Genomic DNA, 27159 nt, shown 5'->3' with positions numbered 1-27159 from the left:
GAGCATCCCCGAAGAGAAAGCGTGTGGCGACACTTGCCATCGACCATGTATTCTTCACGGTGACCCTCTTCGGAGCTGTGCTCCTGAAGGAGGACCCCAGGCTCGCGGTCCTGACTCCCGGCTCCGCGTGGCCGTCGTGCGGCGCCTTCCCGCGCGGGTCCGGGCTCGCCAGGCAGTCGGAGATGCTCAGCCGCCTCACAGCCATATTCTTCCTTCCATCCGCCCGCACTTCTTCCTACCCTTCCCGCCACTCCCCACCCCCCGAGTCTTTGAGTCCTCCCTTTTCTGTTGGGGGCGGGGCGGGTGCGGAGGGTGTGTGTGTGTGTGTGTGTGTGCGGGTGCGGAGGGTGTGTGTGTGTGTGTGTGTGTGTGTGTGTGTGTGTGTGTTTTAATCAGAACTATTGACATTTCTGGTCCCGGCGTCGCTGCGGGCTGAAGTGATGTAGCGCGGAGGGGAATCCGTCGGCCGAGCGCCCCTCTCCCTGCCCGCGCCAGGCTGGCTCAGTGGCACCGAAATCCAGGGGTTCCCGCCCCTCGGGGTTCCTCCTCCTGCTTCCCGAGGTGACTGGCTGGCGCAAAGCGATTGGCGATCCCGGACGCGATCCCGGCCTTGGCTCCCCGCGCAGCGCGGGGTGAATGGCCGCGGGCGGAGGATCGGGAGGCGCAGGGCGCAGACCAATCGCGGCCGCCGGTGGGAGTATTTGTTATTCACATGGAAGACACTTGGCGCCGGCCGGGCCACCTCAGCCCCCTCAGCCCAGAGACCAGCCACAAGTGCGGCCGCGGTGCTTGCCTCGCGCGGCGGCGGCGGCGCCGCTGACATGGAGATGCTGGCCCCCCGCCGGCTTCCTCACCGCGCCCTCTGCGGGGAGCAGGGTAAGACGCGCCGAGCAGCAGAAAGAGGAAAAGCGGGGCAAGTGCCGAACCACTGGGAAAAAACGCCCCCACCCCCCAACTCCCCCCAAAGGTTGTGCTTGCGGAAAAAGGAGAATTCCCCCTATTTTATTCCCCTTTCCGTTTTCTTCTTTAAAACCGTTCAGTGGACAGCCAGGTGCACCGTTTCTTCTCCGATCACTTTAGTGATTTGTTTTTCCTGGGCACAAGTAAATGGCCTTGCACACCGGAGTCTGGGAGAGAACTGGCGGGCGGAGGGGACGGGAACGGGGGGCGAGGGGCTGACCGGGCATTGGAGCTTGATTGGGTATCTGTTGATTTTACGTTGCAAAGAACAAGGCAGCCACCCCTCTTGTCTTCCCATGATTACATTCCAGTGAAGAGGTTCAGAAAAGAGGAAGGCTTAGCTTGGAACTCCCAAGGCTTGGAGATGTGATCCCCCAAAAGTTTAGTCGGCGAATGAGAGACTGAAGGGTGACAGGAAGGGGGCAGGAGCGCCTAGGGTGCTCTGATGGGGCGTGTGGCGGCAGGATTGTAAAGCGCTCTTCCTTGGATTGCCTGCCCTGGGTGACCTCCTGGACCTGCCCTGGCGGAATCCGGACTTGCCCCGCCGAGATGACGAGGTACCTCCGGTCTGCAAATCTAACGGGAGGGATTTCCGAAGTTAGAGGCTTCCGGGATGAGTTGGGGTAACCCCTGCCTTCTTGAGAGCGGGGCTGGATGAATGTCTAACCAGGATCTAGGGAAGACGGGAGTCGCGGGAGAAGCCTGGTGATTTGGGGGTTCTCGAGAACCCCTCCATCCCTGCACCTCTGCTTTGAGTTTGGTATTCTCCGAGTTAGCCCGGCGAGGTTGGGATTTCCGCACCCCCCCTCCCCTTGTGGCTTTTGGGAAAACACGAGTTCCCTGTCCTGTTGGGGGTGGGGGAGAGGAGAAATGGTCTCAGGGATTTTGAGTTTAAAGAGCAGAGGCAGGTACGCCCGACAGCTCCTCCGAAGCACCTGCGGCCAGAGTGGCCCCAGTTTCGGGCGGACCCGCGCGGGCGTGGGCGCTCGGGGCAGCCAGGTGGGGCCGGGGCGGAGGCGCTCCCGGTCCCGCAGCTCTCGGAGGCTGGATCCCCGGGCGTGCGGGGGGACTGGGGCGGCACTGGAATACCCCAGCGGCGCGGGAAAGGCGAGAGAAACCAGGTACTTCTAAGGCCCTGGGCCCTCCCCGGAGCCTGGGTTCAACAGCCGAAGGAACTGAGAAGAAAAAGAAAGATGCAGCAGGAAAGAAGGGAGCGGGGGCGGGGTGAGTGGCTGCCGGCTGAGATAGAGGTAGAGATAGAGACAGAGATAGAGAACCCTCTGTGCCGCGCGGATAGCGAGCCCATCTGCTCTGCCAAGCAGCTCGGAGATCCCTTGAGGTTCATACGGTTGGTGAAAATATAACCGAATCACCAAAAAACCAAACAAAACCCAAAGCAAACAAGAAACCCGTCTGTCTGACACGCTCCCTTGGTGCAAATGAAATGCAGAGGGGTGTGCAAGTCGTCCAACTGCGCAAGACGGCATCCCCACGCTTCCCCGAAGAATTGTTTCCCTCGTGGCCCAAATTGCAGGGCCTGGGGTCAGAGTGTCTGTGCTCCCAGGATGGTAGGGGTAAAAATAGACCCACCCGCCAGCTGCAGTTACCCAAGCCCCACAGTCCCCGAAGCTAGTCCTGCTGGGGAAGGGATGCCCTGTTTGCCATTTGAGCGTTCCTACAGACCTCAGGGCATGGGAGTCTCTCGGAACACCCAGGAATACGCTACCCTTTCGGCTACTATCGCAATTGAGTACAAATCCTGCCAACTGACAGAACTGGAAAACAAGGCTGGTGGTGGAGATATTGACAAGAAATATCATAAAGAGTAGAAATGCATTCTGATAATAGCTTGTATTTTGCTTGAAAGAAAAAATAAAAAGGGAAAAGAGCCACCAGCAGGTAGATCTTGGATAAACAGCCTATTGCACTTGACTGTAATTCCCATTTTCCGTTATGAAATTGTTTGTCAATAATTGCAAATGGCTACAGAAACCACTTTAGTTTACCTTGGTCACTTGCTTGTGAATAATGTCTTGAAAAATCTCTGTAGAAGACAGAATCAGCTGTGTGAAATTCACTGCCCAGTTCTTGAAAATATGTGGTTTTATAATTTTGAAGAGAAAAGACTTATCCATCAGGGAAAATGAAGTAAGGTTCTTAAATGCAATTTTCCTATTTCGGAGTCAACTACAGGTTGCATCATACCTGAGATAAAGACAGCATTCTTGCTTTTAACTCATGGATATAGGGAGCAGTAGCTTGGGAGAGGACTTACCCAGAATAAAGAACAAGATGCTGAGAACGCAGCTCTGTACCGTCATTTAGGCTCTATTTGTTCTATTCGGTTTGTGCTGGCTAGTTCTGCCCTACCATGCTCTCTTTGCAAATTATGACTACTTGAATAATTCTAAAAACATCTAAATACAAAAGGAATAGATAAAAGGAAGAGTTGGGATTCTATAAGTGTGACAGCAAGTTAGCGTCCTGGAGAGATGTGCTCTTTTCAAACTTAGCTGAGCAGGTTAGAGCTGCTAAGAGGCTGGTTTAATTGGTATTTATGCAGCAAACAACAGGCTGACATTCACGTTGGCAACACTGTGTGCCAATTTTTGTGTAAGAATGTTCCGTTGTCTTCAGGTATGAGGCACAGTACACTGCACACACAGGAGCTCGCTCATGGTATCAGTGATGTTTTTCTTTCCGAGTTTCTTTCCTACTATCTTCCTCCTGTAGATAGAATGTCCAACATAAAGAGGACCTTGCCTTTAGTCAGGGGAGTGGAGTTGTTCTGTTTCAATGTCTTAAAAGGAAGATGCTGCACGGATTTATCTTTTACCTGGATCCATAGCAAAGACCCAGACACATTTCCATGCCTGTAAAGTAGGCTGGCTTTCAAAGGTTCAGGAAACTATTGCTGTTTTCTTGGTAGAACCTGATTGGACATCACCAGACTCACACATGTAGTTTTGTCAGGAGGGACGGTCATTCCATGTTGTTCCAGGAGAGGATGTGAACAGAGTCAGCTGAATCACATTATTTCTATCACAAGAATGGGTTTTCTGTACCCTAAGTATTTAATTTTATTTCCTTTTCCTTTCCTTTCATCCCTCCCTCCCTCCCTTCCTCCCTCTCTCCCTCTCTCTTTCCCTCCCTCCCTCCCTCCCTTCCTTCCTCCTTCCTTCCTTCCTTCCTTCCTTCCTTCCTTCCTTCCTTCCTTCCTTCCTTCCTTTCCTCTTTCCCTCCCCCCTCCCTCCCTCATTCCTTTCTTGGCTCAGAGAGATGTTTTCTTTGATTTTCATTTCTACTTGGTGCTTTGACAGGTTGTGATGAACTCACTGACTAAGGACCTTGAGCATGATGTATTCTTATCCCAGGACCTGCCTTCTGAGTGGTAGGCGTTACTGTTGGAATGATTTGAGGGACACTGCTGAGAGGCTACTGATTCATGATAACTCCTGGCTTTGACTTGTTACATTACTAGTCTTAACCACTATTAGATACATTTCTTTCATAAAGAAATTATGGATCTCTTGGAAATTGTCTTATAAATGCAGATGTTCCAGTTGGGGGATGACACTAATGCTTCTTTAGGTTTTGATACCTGTTAATGAATTACCTCAGTCCCTGGGGAGTGCCAAGGTAATGGGAGAACCAGGTCTTAAGAGTGTGACTTGTAGGACACATCAGCACTGAGGGAGGGAAGAGATACAGGTCTGGGGGAGGAAGGAGCAGGTGAGCACAAGTGGGAAGATATAGGAGAGCCCAAGAAGAGTATGTGGAGATTATTGAGCATGTGTGTTGCCAATTTTATATTTTTCCAGGCAAGATTGTGTCTAAAGATAGAAACCTACCAGCTGTTTGTTGGCTAACTTTTCCAATGGTAATGACCCTTTGAGGTAGAAGCTTTGTGTTATATCTTGTATACAACTGAGGAAGGTTTCCTATTATCCTCTTTTCACTGCAGAAGAATATCTTATCACCACTTCCTTCAGAATAGCTCTTTGGATGATCCAAGTGTCCATGAACTTCATTCTTCTGGTCAGATGCTGCACTTGCATTGACTTCCTCTGGGGTACTTCTTTCCAATTTTCCTTTAGTCTCCTTGGATTCCTTAGACACAGGACTTGTTAGGGTCTGGCTGGCTCTGAGTATGATGGCAAAATGTTTTTTTCAGGTCTTCTAAGCACAAAACACTAGTAAAATATTTGAGTTCCAGGACTGGTTAAACTAAGAGTATCTCTGTACATTCTTAAGCACTTGGCAGGTTATAGAGTACTTTTACCTACATTATTATATCATTTGACTTCACAGTCTTGGGAGGTGACCAGAAATCATTCCTCAGTTTAGAAACAAACTACTCCCAGGTGAAGTGACTTGCCAATGCCATATGGCAAGTACTGGGGGGAGTGAGATTAGAATCAGGGACTTCTTGAACCCCAGGATACCACACTCATGTGCACATTATCTGTCGTGGTCTCCTGAACTTAAGGGGTGTGGAGTGAGGGAAAGAACATAGCAGTAGTCCTGCATTTGAATTCTGGCCCAAGATTTTGGACATATTCATATAATCTTTCTGTTTTTAGGTTCCTCATCTCCCAAATGGGGGGTGAGATACCAATCTTACAGGTGTGTTTTGTGATGGAAATGAGATCATGTGTGTGAGGCTCCAGGTGTGCTGTGGGCATTCAGCAAATGTTGGTTTCACTCCCTTTCCCTCTTCTTGTATGATACATACTATAAAAGTGGCTTCTCATTACTTTAACCGTGGTCTTTTTATGCAATAGCTATGTTATTGGGAAAAAAACTGCACAAATTGAATTCCAAATCAGATTGCATTTTAAATGCATGGGGGATTTAGCTATTTAAAGGAAACCTGTGGTGAATTCTTTTGTAATGCAAACAGTCACCATCTAATTTATCTGTTTAAGTTGAACTCCTCATGTATCAGATTTTCTTAATATGGGGCTTGCTTGTACAGAAGAGCTTTCACAACCCTCTCACTGATGGGAAAAAGTCACTCAGCTTGCAAACAAAATCAGTTATTGTGTTCAGCTGGCAAAGCCTTGCTCTGGTGTTTGAGCATAATCTCATTCCCTTATTAAATAATAGAATCTCAGAATGGGAAGCTGGAAGATACCTTAGAGATCATATGATCCATCTCATTCATTTCACAGATGAGGAAATGGAAGCACACAGAGGTGAAGTGACATGTTCTATGTTGCCAGCCAGTGACTGTCAAACAAAGATCCCATTCCAGGCCTCTGTTGCCAGGGGAGTGCTCTGTCTGGGACCCATCCTCACTCTGGGACACCCCCCTGCCCAAGATTCTAGGGCCATGCACATATGTTGTAGCATAGGAGATTGTAGACAAATGTGATGCATTTTCCAAAAGAACCAAAAAGAGCTACAAGTGTGGGCAGTTTCAGGTGAAACTGCTGGATTTGCAATTTTGAGTTGATGACAATATTCAGCTTAACGTTTTTGTTAAAGAGCTGAATGAAATCCAGCCTAGAGATGCTGTTTGGGCTTTTTATGAGGGGAAAAAAAAAAGCACAATTCTTGGCTCATGATATTCCTCAGTGAGGATTAAGCTCTCAAGGTCCATATCATGTCTTAAAAGCACTTGCCAAGTGCTGGAGGAAGACCTGCTAACAGACCTGAAGGGCCTTCTGTGGGATGGTGGGTTTGTTCTCATTGGCATCAGGCTGGCCAGGAAACCTGGTTTGAAGCAGGGGTTTGGACAAACTGTATTTGATATCCTCAACGCTTTGAGGGATTTGGAAATTACCCTGCCCTAGAAATGCCCCCAGATTGTCTCCTCCTAATTGGTCCATTATTTTTTTTTTAAAGGGCTAACTGTTGAAGACCTACACATTTCTGAAAGATTTCAGTCAAGGGGAAGGGCTTTCATACTCATGTGTCAGCCAGTGTCTGCAGCACTGAGGGCTTTCTGAAGGACAAGGACCCATCTTGGGGGTCTGAGGATTTTGACTATGGTACCATTCACTAGCTCAGGGCTTTGGGCCATACTCAATCTTTCTGGGCCTTCTTTTCTTATTTCTGTAAGAGCTGGTGATGGGTGTGTGAAAATTCATGTGCTACTGTGTTACATACTGGGGTCTTTGGTATAGAGAAGGTATGTAGAAAATAAAGAGAAGCAGAATTCTGGGCCCTGGCCCTTGAGGAGCTGTCCTTACTGCTGGCCTCTTAGGAAACAGAGCACTCTTAGGAGGCCCCAAACTTAAGTTCCAGCTGGAGGCCTCCTCCCCACCTGCCCCGGACCAGCAGGGACTTTTGGTGAAGTGCTAATGATGTATGATGTTCCTTGTACCTAAAACGGGCCAGGGCCAGGAGGGAGTGAACCCGAAGGGCTTTGAGGGTTAATGGTTAAGCCTCCTCACAGGTTGTAAAGCCCTTTTTGTGGACTCAGAAGTAGTGTGAGGTATTTGCTCCCCTCCGATGCTGATTTCAGGATTGCAGACCTCACACCTCCTTGAAGAAGTCCATCAGCACAGGCGAGGTTTGTACCCATTCCCAGAGAAAGGTCCATTTGAGAGAAAAACTGTTTTATTCTAAGCCAAGCACAGAACACGAAGGAGAGCTATTTAGTTCTGTCATATGAAAAGGTCATTATTTCTTTAAAACTCATTGACTCCAAGTAGGATGAGTTTAGATTAAAGCTTACACGAATTGCATAAGAGTAAGATTAGGCAATGTAAGATTACACAATGAAACAATTTATATGGTCTTCCACAAACTTTGAAATTTATTTGTCCTTAAAATTTAAAAGGGAAATTAGTTTCCCTTCAGTTCAGTTGTTGAGAGTCTGATTTTTATGATGTCATATCAAATTTTGAAAGAACTGCAATGTTTCAGTATTTTATAAGTAGTTCTGATTTTAATGTAATTTTTAAAAAGGATTTTATTTACTTATTTGTCAGAGAGAGAGCGTGACCAAGCGCACAAGCAGGGGGAGGGGCAGGCAGAGGGAGAAGCAGGCTCCCCACTGAGCAAGGAGCCCAATGTTGGACTCGATCCCAGGACCCCAGGATCATGACCTGAGCTGAAGGCTGACTTAACTGACTGAGCCACCAAGGCGTCCCCTGATTTTAATTTTAAAGTGACAAAATTCAGTAAAAACCTCACCAATTGGGCAAATATAGAAAAAGTTGCTCTGCCTTAGTGGGAAATGAGTTACAGACTAGATTAGCAATGACAGCTCTTGTTTACTGAGCACGTACCCTGGACCAGGTGCTGTGCTGTGTGTGCTGCATGGCAGGTTCCTGGTTCTGTCATTCCTTTACAAACAAGAAAACCAAGCTTTTAAGAGGTTGTGTACTATGAATTCTATGTTGCAGGGGAGGGAACTTAAGCAGAAATTCAAATGAGCTGTCCAGTCAATAATAACCAAAATGGAACCTCTGTCATTTTCCATTTAAGTGCCTTCATCTACTAAATAAAACGAATTCCTGCCTCACTGCTGCTCATCCCCAACCTTAAAGTTCTAAAAGGACCTATGAGATGCTAAAGAAACTAAAAAATTATTACAAACAAATACTTTTATAAGAAACTCAATTTTATTAATTCCAGGACTGTACAGTGAGTGGAACTAGGTTAATGCCACATGAGCAGGGAAGGATGATTTGTAATTAACAGATGGACAGTTTTTATGTTTGTATAATTGAAAACCATTTATTCTTTTAAGTACTTAGGAGTGGCTTGGTATAACGAAGAAAGGCTGGTCTTTGGAGAACAACAGGTGTCCTTCCCCTTCTCTTTCCTGTTAAACATTTCTCCTTCACATATCCATTTATTCTGCACTCTGTCAGAAAGGATATGCTAAGGGTCAGCCTAGCCATGTGGACTTGGTCTCAAGCTCTGAATTAGTGGTCAGAGTTAATGAGGTTTTACTGTCTTCTAACTGGTGTTCCTTGTGAAACTGTAAAACATAATCCTACATCTCTTAATGGGTGGTTGATATAATTTATGGTCCATCACTTAAATGGTTTTAGCCAGAAAGTCAAGTTGACTTTCTGAGTGTTTCCTTTTGTGGAATGCCTGGGGTCAGGCTATTGTCAACTCACAGATTTTCTGAGGGAGAAGCAGCTGCTAGGAGAATTGAACATGAGGGAATGTCAGTCAAGTGGTGAGAAAAATCAGAAAAGGACTAAGTATTTGGGGGCAGAATGGAGGGAATCTAGGGCTTAGCCTGTGGCAGGAGGCAGGGAATGCTTGTCATGGGCAGAATAGAACCATCTCAGCAGACTGGGCCAATGGCTGTATTTCTGAGTATGCGCCAGGTGTATGCTCAGAAATCCAGGGCAGTGGGCTATGATGAGCCAGCCCCCTTTTCTAATTTGAAAGTGAAAAAAGTGCAGCTTTCTCTGAAGGCTTTTGGACATATGTTCAGTTATCCTCTAGGGAGGCAGTATCCTTTCCTTTGGGACAGGGAGGATGGAATGAAAATTTTATGAACTGGAAATTAAACAAGGGAATGGAAACTACAACCAGATGTTGGTTGGCTAGGTTAGAGGAGAATTGTCCAAATTTCAGGTTTCAAACCCATATGTATAAAAGTAGGTTAGAAACGAGCCTTAGATGAACCATCCTGCCAAAACAAATTGGTGCTGTTTATTCGCTTAATTATAAGTGCGTTTCAAATATCAGATTGTCTTATGTTAAACCAGTTCTTGCTTTCAGTTAAGCCTCCTCAAAAGTCCTTTGAAAGAACCTCATGGAATTATTTAAGATTGAAGGTCCTAAACTTTTTCTCTAGATTTGCTAGTTAGACGTTTTCATTTTAGGTTATTTCTAGCCTTGATGAAATAACTGGTTTCCCCCTGAGTCAGACAAAATTAAGAAGCTCTTCAATTGATCTCCAGCTCTGATTTGCTCCTTGTGATTCTAGGATCAAAGAATGTTTACTTTCAGCACTGTGAGAATACCCATTGCTTCTACCCCAACAAATTCATAGGAATATTGTCACACATAACCCTCCTCATGTGTCTCATTTTCAAGTCTTTGTTTTGTTATCAGAGAATAATAAGATAATTTATACAAAATAGCTGACATTTTATGTTAAATCTTTTCACAAGCTATAAAACATATACACTTGGGGTCCTTGGATTGACTTCCATCCTTCCTTCCTCCCTCCCTTCCTCCCTTCTTTTCTCTCTTTCTCTCTCTCTTTCTCTTTCTCTCTTCCTTCCCTCCTTCCTTCCTTCCCTCCTTCCTTCCTTCCTTCCTTCCTTCCTTCCTTCCTTCCTTCCTTCCTTCCATCACTTTTTCCCCACTGGGAAATATGAGGCACCAAAAATGTCATTAACAGATGACTGGCTTGTTGAATACATCAAAGAAAATAAACTTTCATTATGATTTTGTGGACATTTAAATGCTAAATTCAGACAGCTGTCAAAAGTAAAAACAGATTTGAAAAGAAATAATGCCATAAATCACAGGATTTTTACCTGCATGGATATTGGATTTATTGAAATAAAATGGTAAATAAAAATACTTTGTGGCTTGGGAGAATCAGCCTAGTTTCTGATACTTCTCTGTTTCTCTTGCTCCCAAAGTGTCATCAATCTCTCTGTTTAGATGCAGTGCAGCCAGGTGTTCAGAATCATAGGGGGACAAAAAAAAGTAGTTTCTTACTGAATAGGGGAAATGAAACAAACAAACAAAGAGGTTGGTATAAACAGGGCTTAAAAATATGAAAAATGTAGACCCGTTGAACTGAACCCTTTTTTTCCCTTCCCCTGCCCCCCCAGGAATAATTCTGCTACAGGGCTGACTTCAAGGACGTGAATTGTTGACCTCATCCCACCTTCAGAACCTCAGCTGTTATTCTAATTTTTGCACCATTCCAGGCAAGTTGACTTTATATGGAAATAAAATTGAACCTTAGGGGTCTGATGGAAATTCACTGTGACATTCAAATCAAGAAAACTTGCTGAAACCCACAGAACCTTTTCCCCCATGGGCCCTGATGGTAGCCTCCAGAAGGTGCAGCCTCTGGTGGTCCCCCTTCTTCTGTGGCAAGAATAAACTTTGGGTCTTGGGTTGCAACACCACTTGTGGAGAAAATGGTATGTGAGGGAAAGCGATCAGCCTCTTGCCCTTGTTTCTTCCTCCTGACCGCCAAGTTCTACTGGATCCTCACAATGATGCAAAGAACTCACAGCCAGGAGTATGCCCATTCCATACGAGTGGATGGGGACATCATTTTGGGGGGTCTCTTCCCTGTCCATGCGAAGGGAGAGAGAGGGGTACCTTGTGGGGAGCTGAAGAAGGAAAAGGGGATCCACAGACTGGAGGCCATGCTTTATGCAATCGACCAGATTAATAAGGACCCTGATCTCCTCTCCAATATCACTCTGGGTGTCCGGATCCTTGACACATGCTCCAGGGACACCTATGCTTTGGAGCAGTCATTAACGTTCGTGCAGGCATTGATAGAGAAAGACGCTTCTGACGTGAAGTGTGCTAATGGAGATCCACCCATTTTCACCAAGCCTGACAAGATTTCTGGTGTCATAGGTGCTGCAGCGAGCTCCGTGTCCATCATGGTTGCTAACATTTTAAGACTTTTCAAGGTAGGTAAAGGCATTGTCTTTCTGACCATTGTGAGAAGACAGTAAGTTGTTCTGACTCCAACCACAGGTTTAAGAAGAAAGTGAACATGGTGAAGATGTTCACAGACCTTCTCAGGGTCACCAGGTTCCTCAAATGGAGCATTCTGTGATGGGTTTATACATGTGTTGATTTAGTTAGTTTAGTTAGTTTGGATTAATTATGACTTTTTTTCCCCCCCGGAACAAACAGGTGATAATTTCTGTGACATGTTGAGTCCTTAACATCTTGGGATATCTTCCTTATTGATGCTCATTGTAAGTCAGAGCAAGTGTTTTTAGAGAGTATAATGAAATCTTAGCACATTTTTCATATAAAACATATCTGTGGTGTTTGAGATATAAGATAATTTACTTGGTGAAGCTTCTTTAAAGTGGGATGCTCTCTTATGACAAAAGTTCCTGTGTGAAGAAATAGTATTTATTACTAACATGTAGACGGGAGTGACATCCTGGGATATAATATGGCCATAAAATTGTCAGGTTTATAATAGCTACAATAGAGCAGAACCTCATTAATTCAGACTGCTCTGATGCAGACTTGGAATAATTATATATAATTCTTATTGAGTTAAAAGTTCAAGTTATCAGGATAATTCAAGTCTTTCTGATATAGATTTGATGATCTACTACCTATAAATTGCATTTACATATTGAATAAAATTGACAAAATAATGTATGGAATAATACTTTGAAAAGTATAAAGTGCCATAAAAATAAAGTTGTTGTGACTCACCATCTTTCATTAACTTTCTCATTTTGTTTGTTAATATCTATTATGTAGTATTCTATAATAGATAATTTTTTAAATTGAAAATACTTTTCACTGGTTTCTTGGTGGGACATAACTTTTCCAATTTAATCTGAATTAATGAGGCTTTGTTTTATATTGTGAGAAACTGTTCCTGTGCCTATTAGATTTAAAAATATTAAAGGAATATGGAGAAGTTGGACAGGTGACAGCTATGGTGACAAAAATGAACAAATTGATGGAAAACTTCACAAAAAAAATGAAAGGAATTGAATCAAGGACTCTTGGTTTGGAAGATATCTTGGGGCATCATGTAGTCTGGCTCACTTTGTATGCTGGAATCCTCTTTGTAACCTCCCCCTAGGTGGCTGTCCAGCTTCTGTATGAATCCCTTTAGTTTAGAGGACAGAATGCTAAGAGGCAGCTTAATGACTATTTTCAGATTGATGAAATTTTCTGAAATGAGGATGCTGCCGAGCAGAAGCTCTCTGTGTCTAAGGGGTATTGAAGAGGCACAGAATGCTGGAGACATTTGGAAGGACGTTAGGAAGAGCCTCTTGGCAATGAGAAGGACACAAGATTAAAATAGGCAGCCAAAGGTGCTCTAATTCATCATTTCTAGAATAATTTCCCTTGGGCTAGCTGACCCCTGGAGTCAAAATGACTTGCCTGGAGACAAGATGAAGACCAGGATTTTCCAGATGTCTCATCACATCCTGGGATCTAGAATTTCTTCCACATGTCTGAATTCTGAACTACATGCCATTTTGTGCTCTATGATGGTATCTAGTTTCAGCCACTTTCCCACCATCTTTTTCCTCTCTGACTTGATTTCTTTTCCCGCTTGCTCCAAAGCATCTCTTTTCTGTTCTTAACTCAGTGACTGTTGCTCAACAACACCCACTTTTCTTTAATTTTTTTAAAGCTTTTAATTCTGTTAACATACAGTGTTCTGTTAGTTTCAGGGGTACAATATACTGATTCAGCAACTCTGTACCGTTACTCAGTGCTCATCATGATAAGTGTACATTTTAATCCCCATCACCTATTTCACCCATCTCCCTTCCTCCTACCTCCCCTTTGGTAACCATCACAGATAATTTGTGAGCTTGTTTCTTGGTTTCTCTCTCTCTCTCTCTTTTTTTTTCCTTTACAACACCCACTTTTAGAGAAGAGGGAAACCTTCATGAGGATCTTCTCCCTTCCTTCTGTTACCCTGCCCTTGTACACTAATTCTGGTTCCCATCAGTCCCATAATAATTCCTATGAATCCCTCTCCTTCCTATAGTCTGGTGGCCAGCCAAAAGTAGACACAGATTTGAGGAGTGGAGTATTGGTGATAATTGCTTATTTGAGCTTTTTAAAGCATGTTTACATTAATTTTATACTAATAGAATCAGCTTATCTATAAAATGGGGATAAAAACATTATGTTAGGTTTTTGGATGGATTTAATGAGAAAATGCAGGTGAAGGGTTCCACCAGTACCTGCCCATGCCCTTCAACTCCTTGAGGTGCCAAAGGGACCTTCAGGCCACCTGAAGGGTGGATTTAGTTTTTATGTAGTCTGGATCTGGCTTCCCTCTGTTCTGTTCTTCAGTCATTGACCAATTCTCTCTTTACTCTCTTGGGTAGTTCTGGAGGGACCTTATTTGCCCAGGTGGGGGAATTACCATTGACTCTTAGGGCAGAGCTCAGTGTTGCAGGGCAACCCCTAAGACAGTGGTCAGCACATGAGCTGGCTGTTCTTGCCACCCTTGACCAAATCACAGAGAGCGGGTGACTTAGTCAGGAGGGGGTGTTGGTTATGGAAAATATCATAACTAAAATCAGTACACTGGCACAGAGTGAACGTTTATTGTGTGGAAGCAAATATATTTATTAACCAAATTACTGGGGTTTGAAAAATGTATGTCTTTCAAAAGTGAGAGAGAAGAGGTGCTTAGCCTATCTTCCAGCTGAACCTAGAACCACATGAATGTGAATTTGATAATGATAACTTTTATTGTTTTGCTACTTTAATTCATTTTGATGATTTATGTGAGACTCCAGCCAGCACGCTACACTGGTATTAATCATGAAATGATGATAGTTATTCTTGGAATAGAAGATGTTTCACTTTATGTGTGAATGTATTCTGTTTAAACATGTATGTTGGGATTGCCATGAAACATTAGAATAGTTAGCAAAGGAATGTTTAGCAAATTAATGCATTGCAGATTGGCTCACAATTTCTTTTTGAAAAGTAATAGTGTGATTAAGCCAAATGCTAGGATTTAAATAAAGGTGAACATTTAGGACAGTTTTTGGAGTTTGGGCCCCTTCAGGATAGAATCTAAAAAGATGCACAGATATCAATATATTGCCACTTATTCCTAAATTAATGGAGTTAAAAGAAGGTAGTGCATCTTGGTTTGGAAATACACAATTAAAGGTATGATAAAGGATAAACAAGGTCTTAATTAATGAATTTACTCACTGTCCTGCTCAACAATAAACATTAGTTGAGGTCTTTAGAGTGTAGCTGGCACCTGTTTTAAAATTCTATAGAAAATACTTGTGCAAATCTTAGTTCTCTTTTTTTGGACAACGCTGGAATAGCCTTGTCTTCACCTGCTATAGCTGCCTGGCCCAAGTTGTATAGGAGACAAAGGCCTCCAGGCATCTCTCTCTTTCTTCAGCCTTGTTCTTCCTGTGGCAGCTTCCCCTGTCCTGTCTCCTTCTATGTTCTAATCAAAGCCTGGTTTCAGGAAAGGAGCTCTGTATGATCAGTCATCTGCATAGAGTATGTCTGTGTTTAAATCAGGAAGATTCTATTTTCTGCAGGATCCCTAACAGTGGGATGCAATGATTTGTCTTTGTGAAGGGGATTCAGGCATTAGTTGGAGAGGTTCATTTAGCTCCCCCAGCAGAGACTACACCTCGTGGGTGGCCACCTCCTTTGCCCAGGAGTACAGCAGGCTCTGCTCCTCTCGAGCGGGAAGAGATGTTGTTCTATTTTTGCTTCTCTTCCTATCAAAACCCAGAGACAAATGAAAAAAAAAAATCAGCCTCTTTAACTTAGGAGGAAAGTTGGACAGGGGGCTAGAGCTAGAAGCTGTCCTGTGGCTTCTGCCCATAAGACCATGGATGCTCTACTAAACCAGTGGTTTTCATTCCCCGGGGGTGGGCTTCATGCCCTTCTTTCTCTTATTGCCCCAGTGGGGTGTGTTGGCTTATCAAAATGACCTCAGAGGCTTTCCAAGTGACAGGACCCAGGATGTGAGTATGTGCCTCCCCCAGCTCCCTGGGAATCATTTCTATGGATTGAAGTGTTTCACATTTCTTAAGTGTGTTGGGAGTGAAAACAAGTTGGAGAGCCACACATGAGGACTTTAAGGACCTGAACTTTTTAGAAGCACGGCTGTGCCTTAAAACACACACATGTCATAAATGGGTTAATATGAGGGCAGCGTGGTCACTTAGGTGACTGTTTAATCTTTACAGCAAGTTAATGGTTTTAGATAATAGTGGTATCAATTAGGAGATTGTGACATGTAACTGCAGAGTAGCAACCCCAGAACTGCTTCATCCTACGTATCCAGAGGTGAAAATGCCACCCCAGTGGCTCTTGTATTACAGAGACTAATGAAAAGAGGGGCTGAGCTCTCAGAGATTGTGTAGTTTAGAAAGAATTAAAAAAGAATGAAGGGGCCTTCTGGGAATGTCAACTGGGAAGCCCATAATTTAAATTTTTTTAAAACAAGTTTGAGGAATTTGCATATGTTTTATAAAGAGCTCAGATTTCGCCCCCTTTTCTAGAACATATTCCACAGCCTCCTTTAAATTAGAGTAATTCTGTTCCTCAAAACACTAATCATATACTTACTTTGAGCAAGGATTGAACATTCTAAGTAAAAAATAGCACATCAATGCTTGGAGGTAACCACTCGCATTAGTGTCCATATAGATGCATCTGGGTCATAAAAGGACAGTGTCAGATATAATTTCTCTCTCTCTTGTTTTTCTAGTTAACTTTACCTAGAGAATGAACTTTCTACTCTTGAAGGATAGGGGTTAACTAGTTTTTAGTGTATATTTCCCAAAGCAATCAAATGAGATGTAAATTGTGGGTGGGATAATTTCTTTACACGTGTCAAGTGGTCCAGTTATACATGGATAAGATTGACTTTAATGTTAAGTACCTGAAGGACAGTGAAACATCCCATTACTCTGGAAGTCTTCACCTACCTTGCTGTGTTTACAAAATATGTTTCTTTCAAGAGACTCTACTAATTGTAGCAACCACTTCCACAAAGCCAAGCATTTTAGTGAGATATATATTGCATACAGTGGACTTTATTAACTGTAAACTTGGATGAAGTAAATCTGCCAAATTCAGGCTCATCTTAGTTAGATGGACAGATATATGAGCCCAATCAATAAACTCAGCAGGAGGTAACATTTCGTGTTAAATATTACTTGATGGCAAATAGATAATGGCAAATTGAAAGATAAACTCCTTAAGTCAATCCTTTGCCACGGTAGCAAGCTCTAATTTAACTTTGTGAAGAGCCCACTCACCTCAGATGAGAGATGAGGGATACTCTCTCTTAGTGGCTCTAAGTGGGAGTACTGGGGAAGTGGGCATTGTCTGTGGTCACTGGCACTTAAACTTGTAGCCAGATATAAATATTTATAAAAAATATATTTAAATATAAAATATATATATGTGTGTGTGTATATATGTATATATATAAAATGCAGACTTGGTAATGTCACTTCCCTTAACATTCTTTAATGGCTACCATTAACTCCAGGATGAAGTCTACCTCTATTTTGGGAAGTCTTTTCTCGCTTCTCTTGATGGAATTAAGTTTCTTTGTTGCATGTAATAGAGTTCCACTAGGGCAGGATAATATCTTGATATATATGAGGGCAGGTATCTCTTGTTTGTTGCTGTATTTCCAGCACCTATCATGGACCTGTCTGGGAATCCAATAAATGTTTGCCCAATGAATGAATGAATGAAGGAATGAATGAATGAACTGTATCTCTCTACCTCCTCCATCTCTACTCTCCCTTACCCCAATCCCAAACGTTGGAGATAATCTGTGTTGGGTGGATAGGACAGAAATGGAACTTTATTTATTTTACTTTTATACTCTTTGAGAAAAAGGAACAGAAGGAGGAAGAAGGGGGGAAAGAAGGAGACATAGTATATTTTGGGAGTTACTATTTTCATGTGCTTCCTCATTTTCCTACAAATTCCAAATTCACATTTTCTCTAAACAGATTTTTAAAATTAAAAAAATAAGTAAAGGACATGAGCACATTCTCATTTTGAAAAGTTTAAGCAATGAATAAGTAAATAGTGTAAAACAGAGAGACCATATCTAAATACATTTTAATAAAATTATATACACAGACACATAATTTTATTAAAAGATCTATGTCTCGTGACTTTTTTCACGTAATGATATATCCGGGAGACATTTCCATGTTGGTTAATATAGTTCTATCTCATTAATTTTCAACCCTGACTGCACGTTAGCATTACCTGGATAGCTTTTAAATAAAAATGGATGCTCAAACTATCCAAGACTGGTGAAATTGGGGTGGAACCCTGGTATTGGTATATTTTAAATAATTGCTAGGTGATTCTGATATTTGTATAGGATTGAGAACTAGGAATCTTTTTTTAAACAGCTACTCGGTTTTTGATTATAAGAACAGACCATTATTTCATAAATTGCTTAGTGATAGATTACTTCACTTTGATTTCTTAAGATCATTTATCATATGAAAAAAAGTTAAAACAATGCTAGAGGCTCATCTAAACACATTAGCTCCAAAGTGAAATTTGGTATGATAGGGCTCCTTTATGGAGTAACAAAGGGGCTGAATTAATGAATTACCAAAACATCTTGCTATAAGGCAGACTCACACATCACAGACTGTGGCTCTTCATGACATGAAGTATCTTAGAGTCAGTTTAGGGGTCATGTGCTCAAAACACTGAAGGAGCATCATGACTCTTGTTGGGTGAAGCAGATTTTTAAACTTGGGGAACTTAATCTTACTTTTCCTTAGCTGTGAACAGTTGGAAATCCTACCATGAATACTGAAGGTATCTTAAGAGCTTACTTAGTGATTAATGCCTGTCTTTTGAGTGTTTTAAGTAATGAGGTTGTTTTGAAAATAGTGAGGAGTCTTTCCAAGAGAATGGCTTGTGAATGGATGCTATTTATTATTTTTTCTGTTCATGAATATTTATTAAGCAGCTCTGATATGTCAGGTTAAGGTTCATCTTCACTGTGGGGATAGAGAAGGAACAAGAAAAGTCTGTGTCCTCAGGGAGTTTACATTTTGGTAGGGGTAGAAGATATGAGGTACACAAACAAATGGAGACAGCCAGTGACAATGTCATAAAGAAAATAAAGCAGGTGGGCAAAGACAGGGCATGAGCTTGAGTGGCGGGGAAGGCCTCTCTTTGAGGTCATGGTGGAATGATAGGACAAATCCAGTCAGTAAACAACTAGAGGAAAGCATCCAGATGGATCTTCCTTTTTCCCAAGCTCCCCTCAGCCCAGGCCCCGGTCTAAGAGTATCTCAAAGGAAACCAAGTTCTGGGGAGTGATGCCCTTCCCTCCCTTTATTATCGAGATTTTTCAGAGCCAGGATAGACCTGATATAAGAGACTGGGATGGGAGGGGATCTGTATGGCCCCTTTTCTCCTCCTGGCTGTGGCGCCACAGGCTTCCTCTGGTCAGGGGCACAGATCTGACTCCTTGTTTTTTGAGAAACCAGGCCTGTCTCCCTCATTCAAGTGTCCTTCAGGTCTCAGGCCAAGCCAGACCCCAGGGCTGAGCAAACAGGTGCGACAATCCTTCCTGACCTGAAATCCAGGTCCTTGGGAAACCCAGGGGTGGGACTGACTGTCAGGATTTCTGAGAACATGACCTCACCTTTCCCAGCAGGCTGCACAACACATTAGGAAGATGTGAGCCTGGGCCGTCACAGGAGGGGGAGGGGAGCCGTGTGGCACAGCGAGACTCCCAGGGCAGGTGGGCAGTCAGGGCTGGAGGTTTCTGGGTCCCTCCTTCCTGGCCCGGTTCACCATGTAGTGGGTAACTGTGACCAGGTGGACGACGCTAATGAGAGACTTGAGCACCATGATAAGGGCAGTGATCCAGAGGCCCACTTGGAAAAACCCACAGAGCCAACTAAAGGTCCCTCAGAGACATTGAACAGGTGGAGGAGGCAGTAGAAGAGCTCATTTCCAGCACAAGGGATAAACAGAGCAGGCTTGATGAAGGGCTCGAGCAGCATGCCCATGGAAAGTGTCCAGAAGTCCCATGAGCAAGTAGGAGGAGGAGGCCCTGAGGGGGCAGCAGGGCATGAAGGAGAAAGAAACCATGGTGAAGGCAATCTGGGCATAACCTTGGGTTGGACATGGCAGTCAGGGTGGGATCAGAGAGCCCGTGCAAGGCCCCTCACCCTCCCATTGGGCCCACAGCTATACGGCAGCATTCACTGATGAGATTAGGCATAAACAGGAAGATGTTTTCGCTGTGAGGCCTCACCTCCATCCCAGTGCCCCAGGCCATGCCAACAACGTGCAGGCCTCTGCCGCCCCTTGCCCTGGATGCGATTTATTTATTTTGTATTTTTAAAAGATTTTATTTATTAGAGAAGCAGAGGGAGAAGCCGACTCCCCACTGAACAGGGAGCCATAAGCTGGGCTCGATCCCAGGATCCCGGGATCATGACCTGAGCCGAAGGCAGATGCTTAGTGGACTGAGCCACTCAGGTGCCCGTGGATGCGATTTATTTTTAAAGAACTTGTCTGAAAACCTTTCTAGAGCATACATATATATATGTATGTATGTATTTGTGTATATATACATACACACACAACAAACACATGTGTAAGGAAAGTCCTGTGCTCTTTCTACTCATTCACCCTAAAAATTGTGGTGGTTGGTTTAACAAAAAATTTTTTATAGACTTTATTTTTTTAAGGAAGCTTTAGGTTTACAGCAAAATTGAAAATGGCAGTGGTTTTATTTGGTTTCAGGACAGGTTTCTCCCCAGACTCTTCTGAAGATAACTTTTTGCAACCAAAGGTGTACTTTTTGGGGAAGACTTACAATCCAAAGGCTGTCCCTTGGCTCCTGCCCAGTAGATCTCAAACTTGAGCATGCATCAGAATTACCCAGAAGGCTTGTTAAAACAGATTGCTGAGCCCACCTTCAGAATTTCTGAGTCAGTAGGTCTGGGATGGGGTCTAAGATTTTGCATTTCCAACAGTTCCCAGGTGATGCTGATGTTGCTGTTTTGCAGACCACACTTTGAGAACCACTGCTCCATATACATCACTTGCTGGCTGGCTTAGCAAGTCAAAGTACACAAAACAAAAATAAGACTGAACAATGTTCTGTCTGGCAGCAGACTTTTTTCTTTTGACTCATGCCTGGTTGGATTTCTGTTCATATTGGTCATAATCACAACAGCTGCTGTATGGATCTGTTTTTAATTGTGTGCCCTTTTGGAAGTTGTGTTCCTTATTAAATAATGCATAGCTCAGGAGTAATGACCAGCATAATGGTCACTTGAACTTGATTCCTATAGCATGGTCCCTCAGATTACCACTTTTACTCATTTTTACTACCTGTGACAGTAGAGCAGACTGATTTAAGGAACTCAGACTGTAAGATACACATTAACTGGGAATTGAGAATAGTAAAAGACGAAAGAGCCTATGATTTGTTTCAGCTATCAGCAATTTGTCTTCAGAAACCATGACAGCTACCTCCTGATTCCCATTATCCAAGGAGATTGCAAATAACATCCCACAGCAGTCTTAATCAATAGAGGGTCAAAAGAGGCCCTTCTTTCCCCATGGTGGGGGGAAAAAGGGCCTATTTACCAATTTAAGTGATAGAATACACTCTCTGGCAAATGACAGAGACATCTCTTTCAGCTGTAATTAGGGATTTTCCTTATCTCTAAGCATTCTTAATAACATAGAAATATACACGTAACCTTTACGTATTTTACGTACATAATGAGCACCAGGCTGATGGGGTGGGAAGGAGTCCAGGTATAGCAGCATCCAAAGCCATCTTTATCTGTTTCCAGAAAGAGGCCAATCTCTGCTGCTTTACTCCATTAAGCTCAGCAAGCTAATGGGCATGTGCTCTCAATATTGGTTATTAGTCTCCTTCCAAGACTCTCCTAGGCTTCCGCTCGTGCTTGGGAGACTGGGTTCCTTGGTATAACATAGTCCCAGATCTCTTGGTTAGGCCCAGCTCCCGAGAGGTCATGATCTGTCTCTGTGTCCCCCACACAGCCATGCTAGGTCTGGGGTTGTGAGGATGGTGATGTATTCTTGCTCCAGTTTCTTGCCTTTGCTTCCTTTCACATAGATTGAGATTAAACTCTAGCTTTCATTAGTGCTTGTACTGTTTCTCACACTTTAAATCAAAGTATTTACATTGTGGCAATTCTATAAGAGTTCTCAAAGTAGTTTATCATCTTAGCTCTGAGAATGTTTGAATTTTATAAAACAAATGGCATTTCATACTTAGGAAGATTTGTTGTGCAGGTATTTGTGGCGTATAGATATTTATCATCAGGAGCTGTCTATTCAAATTATAGATTATTGTAATATACTTATCTAGTGGTGCTGATACTCTTTTGAGTAAAAGAGAGTAATATGCATTATATGAAATAGGTGAAGCTCTGAAATCAGACTGCATGGGTTCAAATTCTGATATAATGCTTATTAGCTATATTCTTTAAACAAGCTGGTTAATCTCTCTTAATCTTAGCTTTCTTATCTATAAGAACTATGTAATAATAGTATTTCCTACATAAGGTTTTAAATGAAGATAAATAAGATAAAGTGCATAGCGTTCTAAGCAAGATCCTTGGCAAATAGCACCATAAATGTTTGCTATGGTGATGATAATAAGGAAGAAGATAGTGATTACCACCATCACTAAGATATTCATTTTGAGTTATACCTCTTTTCCAATTTCTCAACCGTTCATCCTGACTTGCCTTATTTTGTGAATAATGGCAGGTTAGCATTTAGATGTGTAGTCATTGCCCAAGAAACAACACAATAGGTCCAAATAGGCTCTGGCATGGAGCAAGGCTATCTAGTTTTTCTGAAGACTGGACATGAGACTGGGACCTCACCAACCCCATGCTCCAGCCAGCTGAGCTAAGAAAGTAGTGGTACTGTTATTCTTTGCAAATACATGTGTTAGGTGGTAAGAGTCTTGTTTTATTTAAGAAATAAAACCAAGGAGAGGATTGGATGACCCAAAGGTAAGCTGTGCTAAATTTTGATGTTGTTCCAAGACCCAAACAAAAGTGCTACTAGGATTCAACTTTGGAAAAAAAAATGAATTTTTGCACATTTGGATTCTTTCCCAGTACCCCCAGTTTGATGGTATAAGAGGTGGAGTTGTGGTTGAGGAGAAGCAGTGGCTTACCCCAAACCTGGATGGCAGCCTTTAAATCTGTCTTTTGGGTTAGAATTCCCTTTCTTTTCCATGTTTTATACAGTCCCAACGTAGAAACACAGGCCCACTCTGGACAAAGAACACTACCTTTTTATTGAGGGAATAATTTTTCTTTCTCCCAGGGATGAACTGCATGACATTTATACCTATCACTTTCTGATACAAATGTCAGAAATATAAGCACTAAAAGAACTCATAGGTACTTTCTTTAGAAGTCAGATTCATTTTGGGATAACTGGAAAAATAGTGGACCTAAATATATTAAATTTGACTCACATTATGATGTATCTCTCTCCACTTTTTTTTTTTTAAGATTTTATTTATTTATTTGAGAGAGAGATAGCGAGAGAGAGCATGAGCAGCGGGCGAGGGGGGAGACGTGGGGCTCCATCCCGGGATGCTGGGATCATGACCTGAGCCAAAGGCAGACGCTGAACCGACTGAGCCACCCAGGTGCCCCTCTCCACCTGTTTAAAATGTGAATTCAGTCAAACACATATCAATTATACCATGTCAAATTTTCATTCTAATCAAACATGGATAATTTACTCACATGTAAAAGGGAAAAAGAAATGATGTTTTCATAATGAAGAATTCTAGTGAGGTCTAATTAGGAAGGACAGAATCCTATCAGAGTGTTTTAAGAGGATGCTGAATAGTTCTTAAACTCAGCGCTAAATCTCTTTTTTTTTTTCCACCAAGAGAAGCAGAATAAGGTGAAGAAATGCCGGGTAGTATTTTCTTAATTTTATAAATGAGGAGAGTGTGGCTCAGGAATAAAATATTATTCACTTATTCTCCTTCTTTAACAGGTGTAACAGGTAGTAGTAAATCAATCCCTCAGCAGGGATTTATTCAGTGTCTCCTAGGTATATGCGTCATGTTTGACACTCTAGGGAACAGCTATGAAAGTAAGTATTAGGCCTTCACATTGCTTAGATCCAGTTGGGGAGAAATATGTAAAATAACAACAAACAGTATAAAGCGATATAGTAAGAGCTATAGTGTGGTGCCAGGGTTTCGAAGAAAGGCCAGCTTCACCTGAGGAAGTTGCAGTTATCAGTCAAGGCTTTGTGCGGTAATGTGGGGTTGGGCAGGACCTAGAGGGATGAATAGAGCACATCAACCCAGAGGCCAGGAGAGGACTCCTGGAGAGGGCTCTTCCAGGCCTAGGGAATCCCATGAACCTTTGACCTGATGTCTGGTCCTGTTCAACTATGTGAAGATGGAAGTTAAGTGAAAACCTTGTTTGTTCCTCATCACATCTCTTTCCTGTGATAAAACCTCAGAGGATCACTTTAAGAGTCTTCTAGGAGGATTTAAAATGAGGAAGATTAGAGGGCTATTTCCCTGCTCCCATTGAATACAAAACTTTGGACCTCTGCTAAAATCCAAGCCAGTGTGTAAGAGCACCCAGAGGGCAGAATGCTAAGCCCTCAGGGTAGGCATAGCTAAAGGAGGTGAATTGCTGTGGGATTCAAGCAAGGAGCTAATGGACTTAGGAAAAGCCTTACCCCCATCCCCCATTCTTTGCACTTTGGAAATCCAAGAAACTTAAGATCCCCCCCAAATTTTTTTTCATTTGTCACCTGTATATCTTGACTATTTATATTATTCTCATTAAGCAGAGGTACACAATTGTTGAGAGAGAAATTAAATACATTATCAGTGAATTGATTTTATTTGCCTCATTCCAATAAGGAAAACCACTGTCCTTGAGAGGCTCATACTTTACTTCTATCTTCTTGACCCCTGACTAAACTGGAAGTAATCGTATCTGCACTTTCTGTTTCACACAGTGGTCATAGATCTCAACAATGTAAACATTTGGGGAATTTACAGTATTCTAAGTGTTAAGTGTTTTGAGTGATTTGGAAATTGGTTCTGTATTGAAAATGGCATAAATGATTATTTTTCTTCTGAATGCTGTAGTACCTCAACTTGTAATTTTTACTCTTGTAACCCAACTGATTTAAGTGGGAGCTAGATATAAGATGTTCTGTTGTCTTTGAAACCACTGGGATGGAATTTTAAAGCCTTGTATTTTTTTCCCCCTCCGCCTGAGGAAAAAAGACACTGGAAATTCCATTTTTAGTTTGGATTACTTTATTTCATTTATATTCATGCAGCTAAAGTACCTAGTGAAGTTTTACGTGTGTATAAATTAGTATTTACAGGTAACACCTTGCTGAAATAAAATAGATTAAGTGGGAGAATATTTTTCCCACAGCTTCCTTCTCTAACGAAAATAACCCAGCACCACTCCTCAACTGAATGCCCCATCTGTCACCTCCATGCTGCTCTGAGCCAACACTGTCCTGGGAGGAGTATGGGGCCAAGGGTCTGCATGCAAAGCTGGATGGGTTTAGACACATGCTGGGAGAGTTGGGATTTGAAGCATCAGACTTATATTTACTTTTATGTATTTCTCTGAATTATGAGGAACTAAAATGAAAACCTGTATTTTTAGACTATAATTACAGTTAAATTTCAGCCTGTACTGATCAGTATTAGGCATACCATATGATAAAAAAAAAAGATATTAAATCAGTGATCTAAAGTACTGTAGTCATCCGAGGTTGATGAATAAATTTTTTAAAATAATTTTTTATTATGTTAATCACCATACATTACATCATTAGTTTTTGAGGTAGTGTTCCATGATTCATTGTTTGTGCATAACACCCAGTGCTCCACGCAGAATGTGCCCTCTTTAATACCCATCACCAGGCTAACCCATCCCCCCACCCCCCTCCCCTCTAGAACCCTCAGTTTGTTTTTCAGAGTCCATTGTCTCTAATGATCCGTCTCCCCCTCCGACTTACTCCCCTTCATTCTTCCCCTCCTGCTATCTTCTTCTTCTTTTTTTTCTTAACATATATTGCATTATTTGTTTCAGAAGTACAGATCTGTGATTCAACAGTCTTGCACAATTCACAGCGCTCACCCAGCCACCCCATCCCTCCCACCCCCCACCACTCCAGCAACCCTCAATTTGCTTCCCGAGGTTAAAAATTCCTCATATCAGCGAGGTCATATGATATATGTCTTTCTCTGATTGACTTATTTCACTCAGCATAACACCCTCCAGTTCCATCCACGTCGTTGCAAATGGCAAGATCTCATTCCTTTTGATGGCTGCATAATATTCCATTGTGTATATATACCACATCTTCTTTATCCATTCATCTATCGATGGACATCTTGGCTCTTTCCACAGTTTGGCTATTGTGGACATTGCTGCTATAAACATCGGGGTGCATGTACCCTTTCGGATCCCTACATTTGTATCTCTGTGGTAAATACCCAGTAGTGCAATTGCTGGATCGTAGGGTAGCTCTATTTTCAACTGTTTGAGGAACCTCCATACTGTTTTCCAGAGTGCCTGCACCAGCTTGCATTCCCACCAACAGTGTAGGAGGGTTCCCCTTTCTCCGCATCCCCGCTAACATCTGTCATTTCCTGACTTGTTAATTTTAGCCATTCTGACTGGTGTGAGGTGATATCTCATTGAGGTTTTGATTTGGATTTCCCTGATGCCGAGCGATGTTGAGCACTTTTTCATGTGTCTGTTGACCGTCTGGATGTCTTCTCTGGAAAAATGTCTGTTCATGTCTTCTGCCCATTTCTTGATTGGATTATTTGTTCTTTGGGTGTTGAGTTTGATAAGTTCTTTATAGATTTTTGGATACTAGCCCTTTATCTGATATGTCATTTGCAAATATTTTCTCCCATTCTGTCGGTCGTCTTTTGGTTTTGTTGACTGTTTCTTTTGCTGTGCAAAAGCTTTTTATCTTGATGAAATTGATGAATAAATATTATTTTAACACCTTCTTTTTAAAGTTTCATGATGTTTAAACTAATAGCATTAATATTTCGTTCTAGTAAAGTGGTACAAGTTTAGGATTTGAAGTAAAATAAATGTAAAACCTATAAATTTGCTGATCACATCTACATGAAGAGAATTATCCTTAAAGAATCTATGACCTGTTAGAAAGTGGTTCTTGTGAAGGAATAAGTACATAGTTTTGCATTGTACTTTGTTTTAGGTAACTCAGTTAAATTCATTAGTGGAGTTCCACTGTTTTCATATATCATACCCACTAGTGGGCATTTAAAAAAAAATGTTTCTGGAGGCTTGGCGCAAAATAGTTTATTTTTTTCTGAAGTTGTTTTCCTAGTTCTCCTAAAACTTGCCATTATGGAACCTTAGCGATGGAAGGAATTTCTGAGATCTTCCATTATAGCTTTTCATCCAAAGCAGAATCTAATCTATTAAGATGTACATAGTGATTCGGTGG

General features: G+C 42.4%; 1 protein-coding gene across 7 annotated transcripts in view; it reads left to right on the top strand.

Moving 5' to 3' along the window:
- Positions 1-764: 764 nt before the first annotated feature.
- GRM8 (glutamate metabotropic receptor 8) overlaps positions 765-27159 on the top strand; it is a 752293-nt gene continuing 725898 nt past the window's right edge. For 5 of the 7 annotated variants that reach the window (XR_012380142.1, XM_073898613.1, XM_073898614.1 and 2 more), the window contains exons 1-2: positions 1363-1517; positions 10731-11555. Coding sequence is in view for 6 of the 7 variants with exons in the window: in XM_073898613.1 (XP_073754714.1) it covers positions 11046-11555 (510 nt within the window). In the remaining variant the exon portion in view is untranslated. Of the gene's footprint in view, positions 877-1362; positions 1518-1989; positions 2082-10730; positions 11556-27159 lie in introns of those variants that run through there. The other 2 variants (XM_073898610.1, XM_073898611.1) reach the window with 2 other exon arrangements.

This window comes from Callorhinus ursinus, unplaced genomic scaffold (genome assembly GCF_003265705.2).
Source record: "Callorhinus ursinus isolate GAN/ISIS: 27379988/994484 unplaced genomic scaffold, GSC_fseal_2.0 scaffold12, whole genome shotgun sequence".
NCBI classification, from domain to species: Eukaryota; Metazoa; Chordata; class Mammalia; order Carnivora; family Otariidae; genus Callorhinus; species Callorhinus ursinus.
This window is presented reverse-complemented; position numbering and strand designations above follow the sequence as displayed.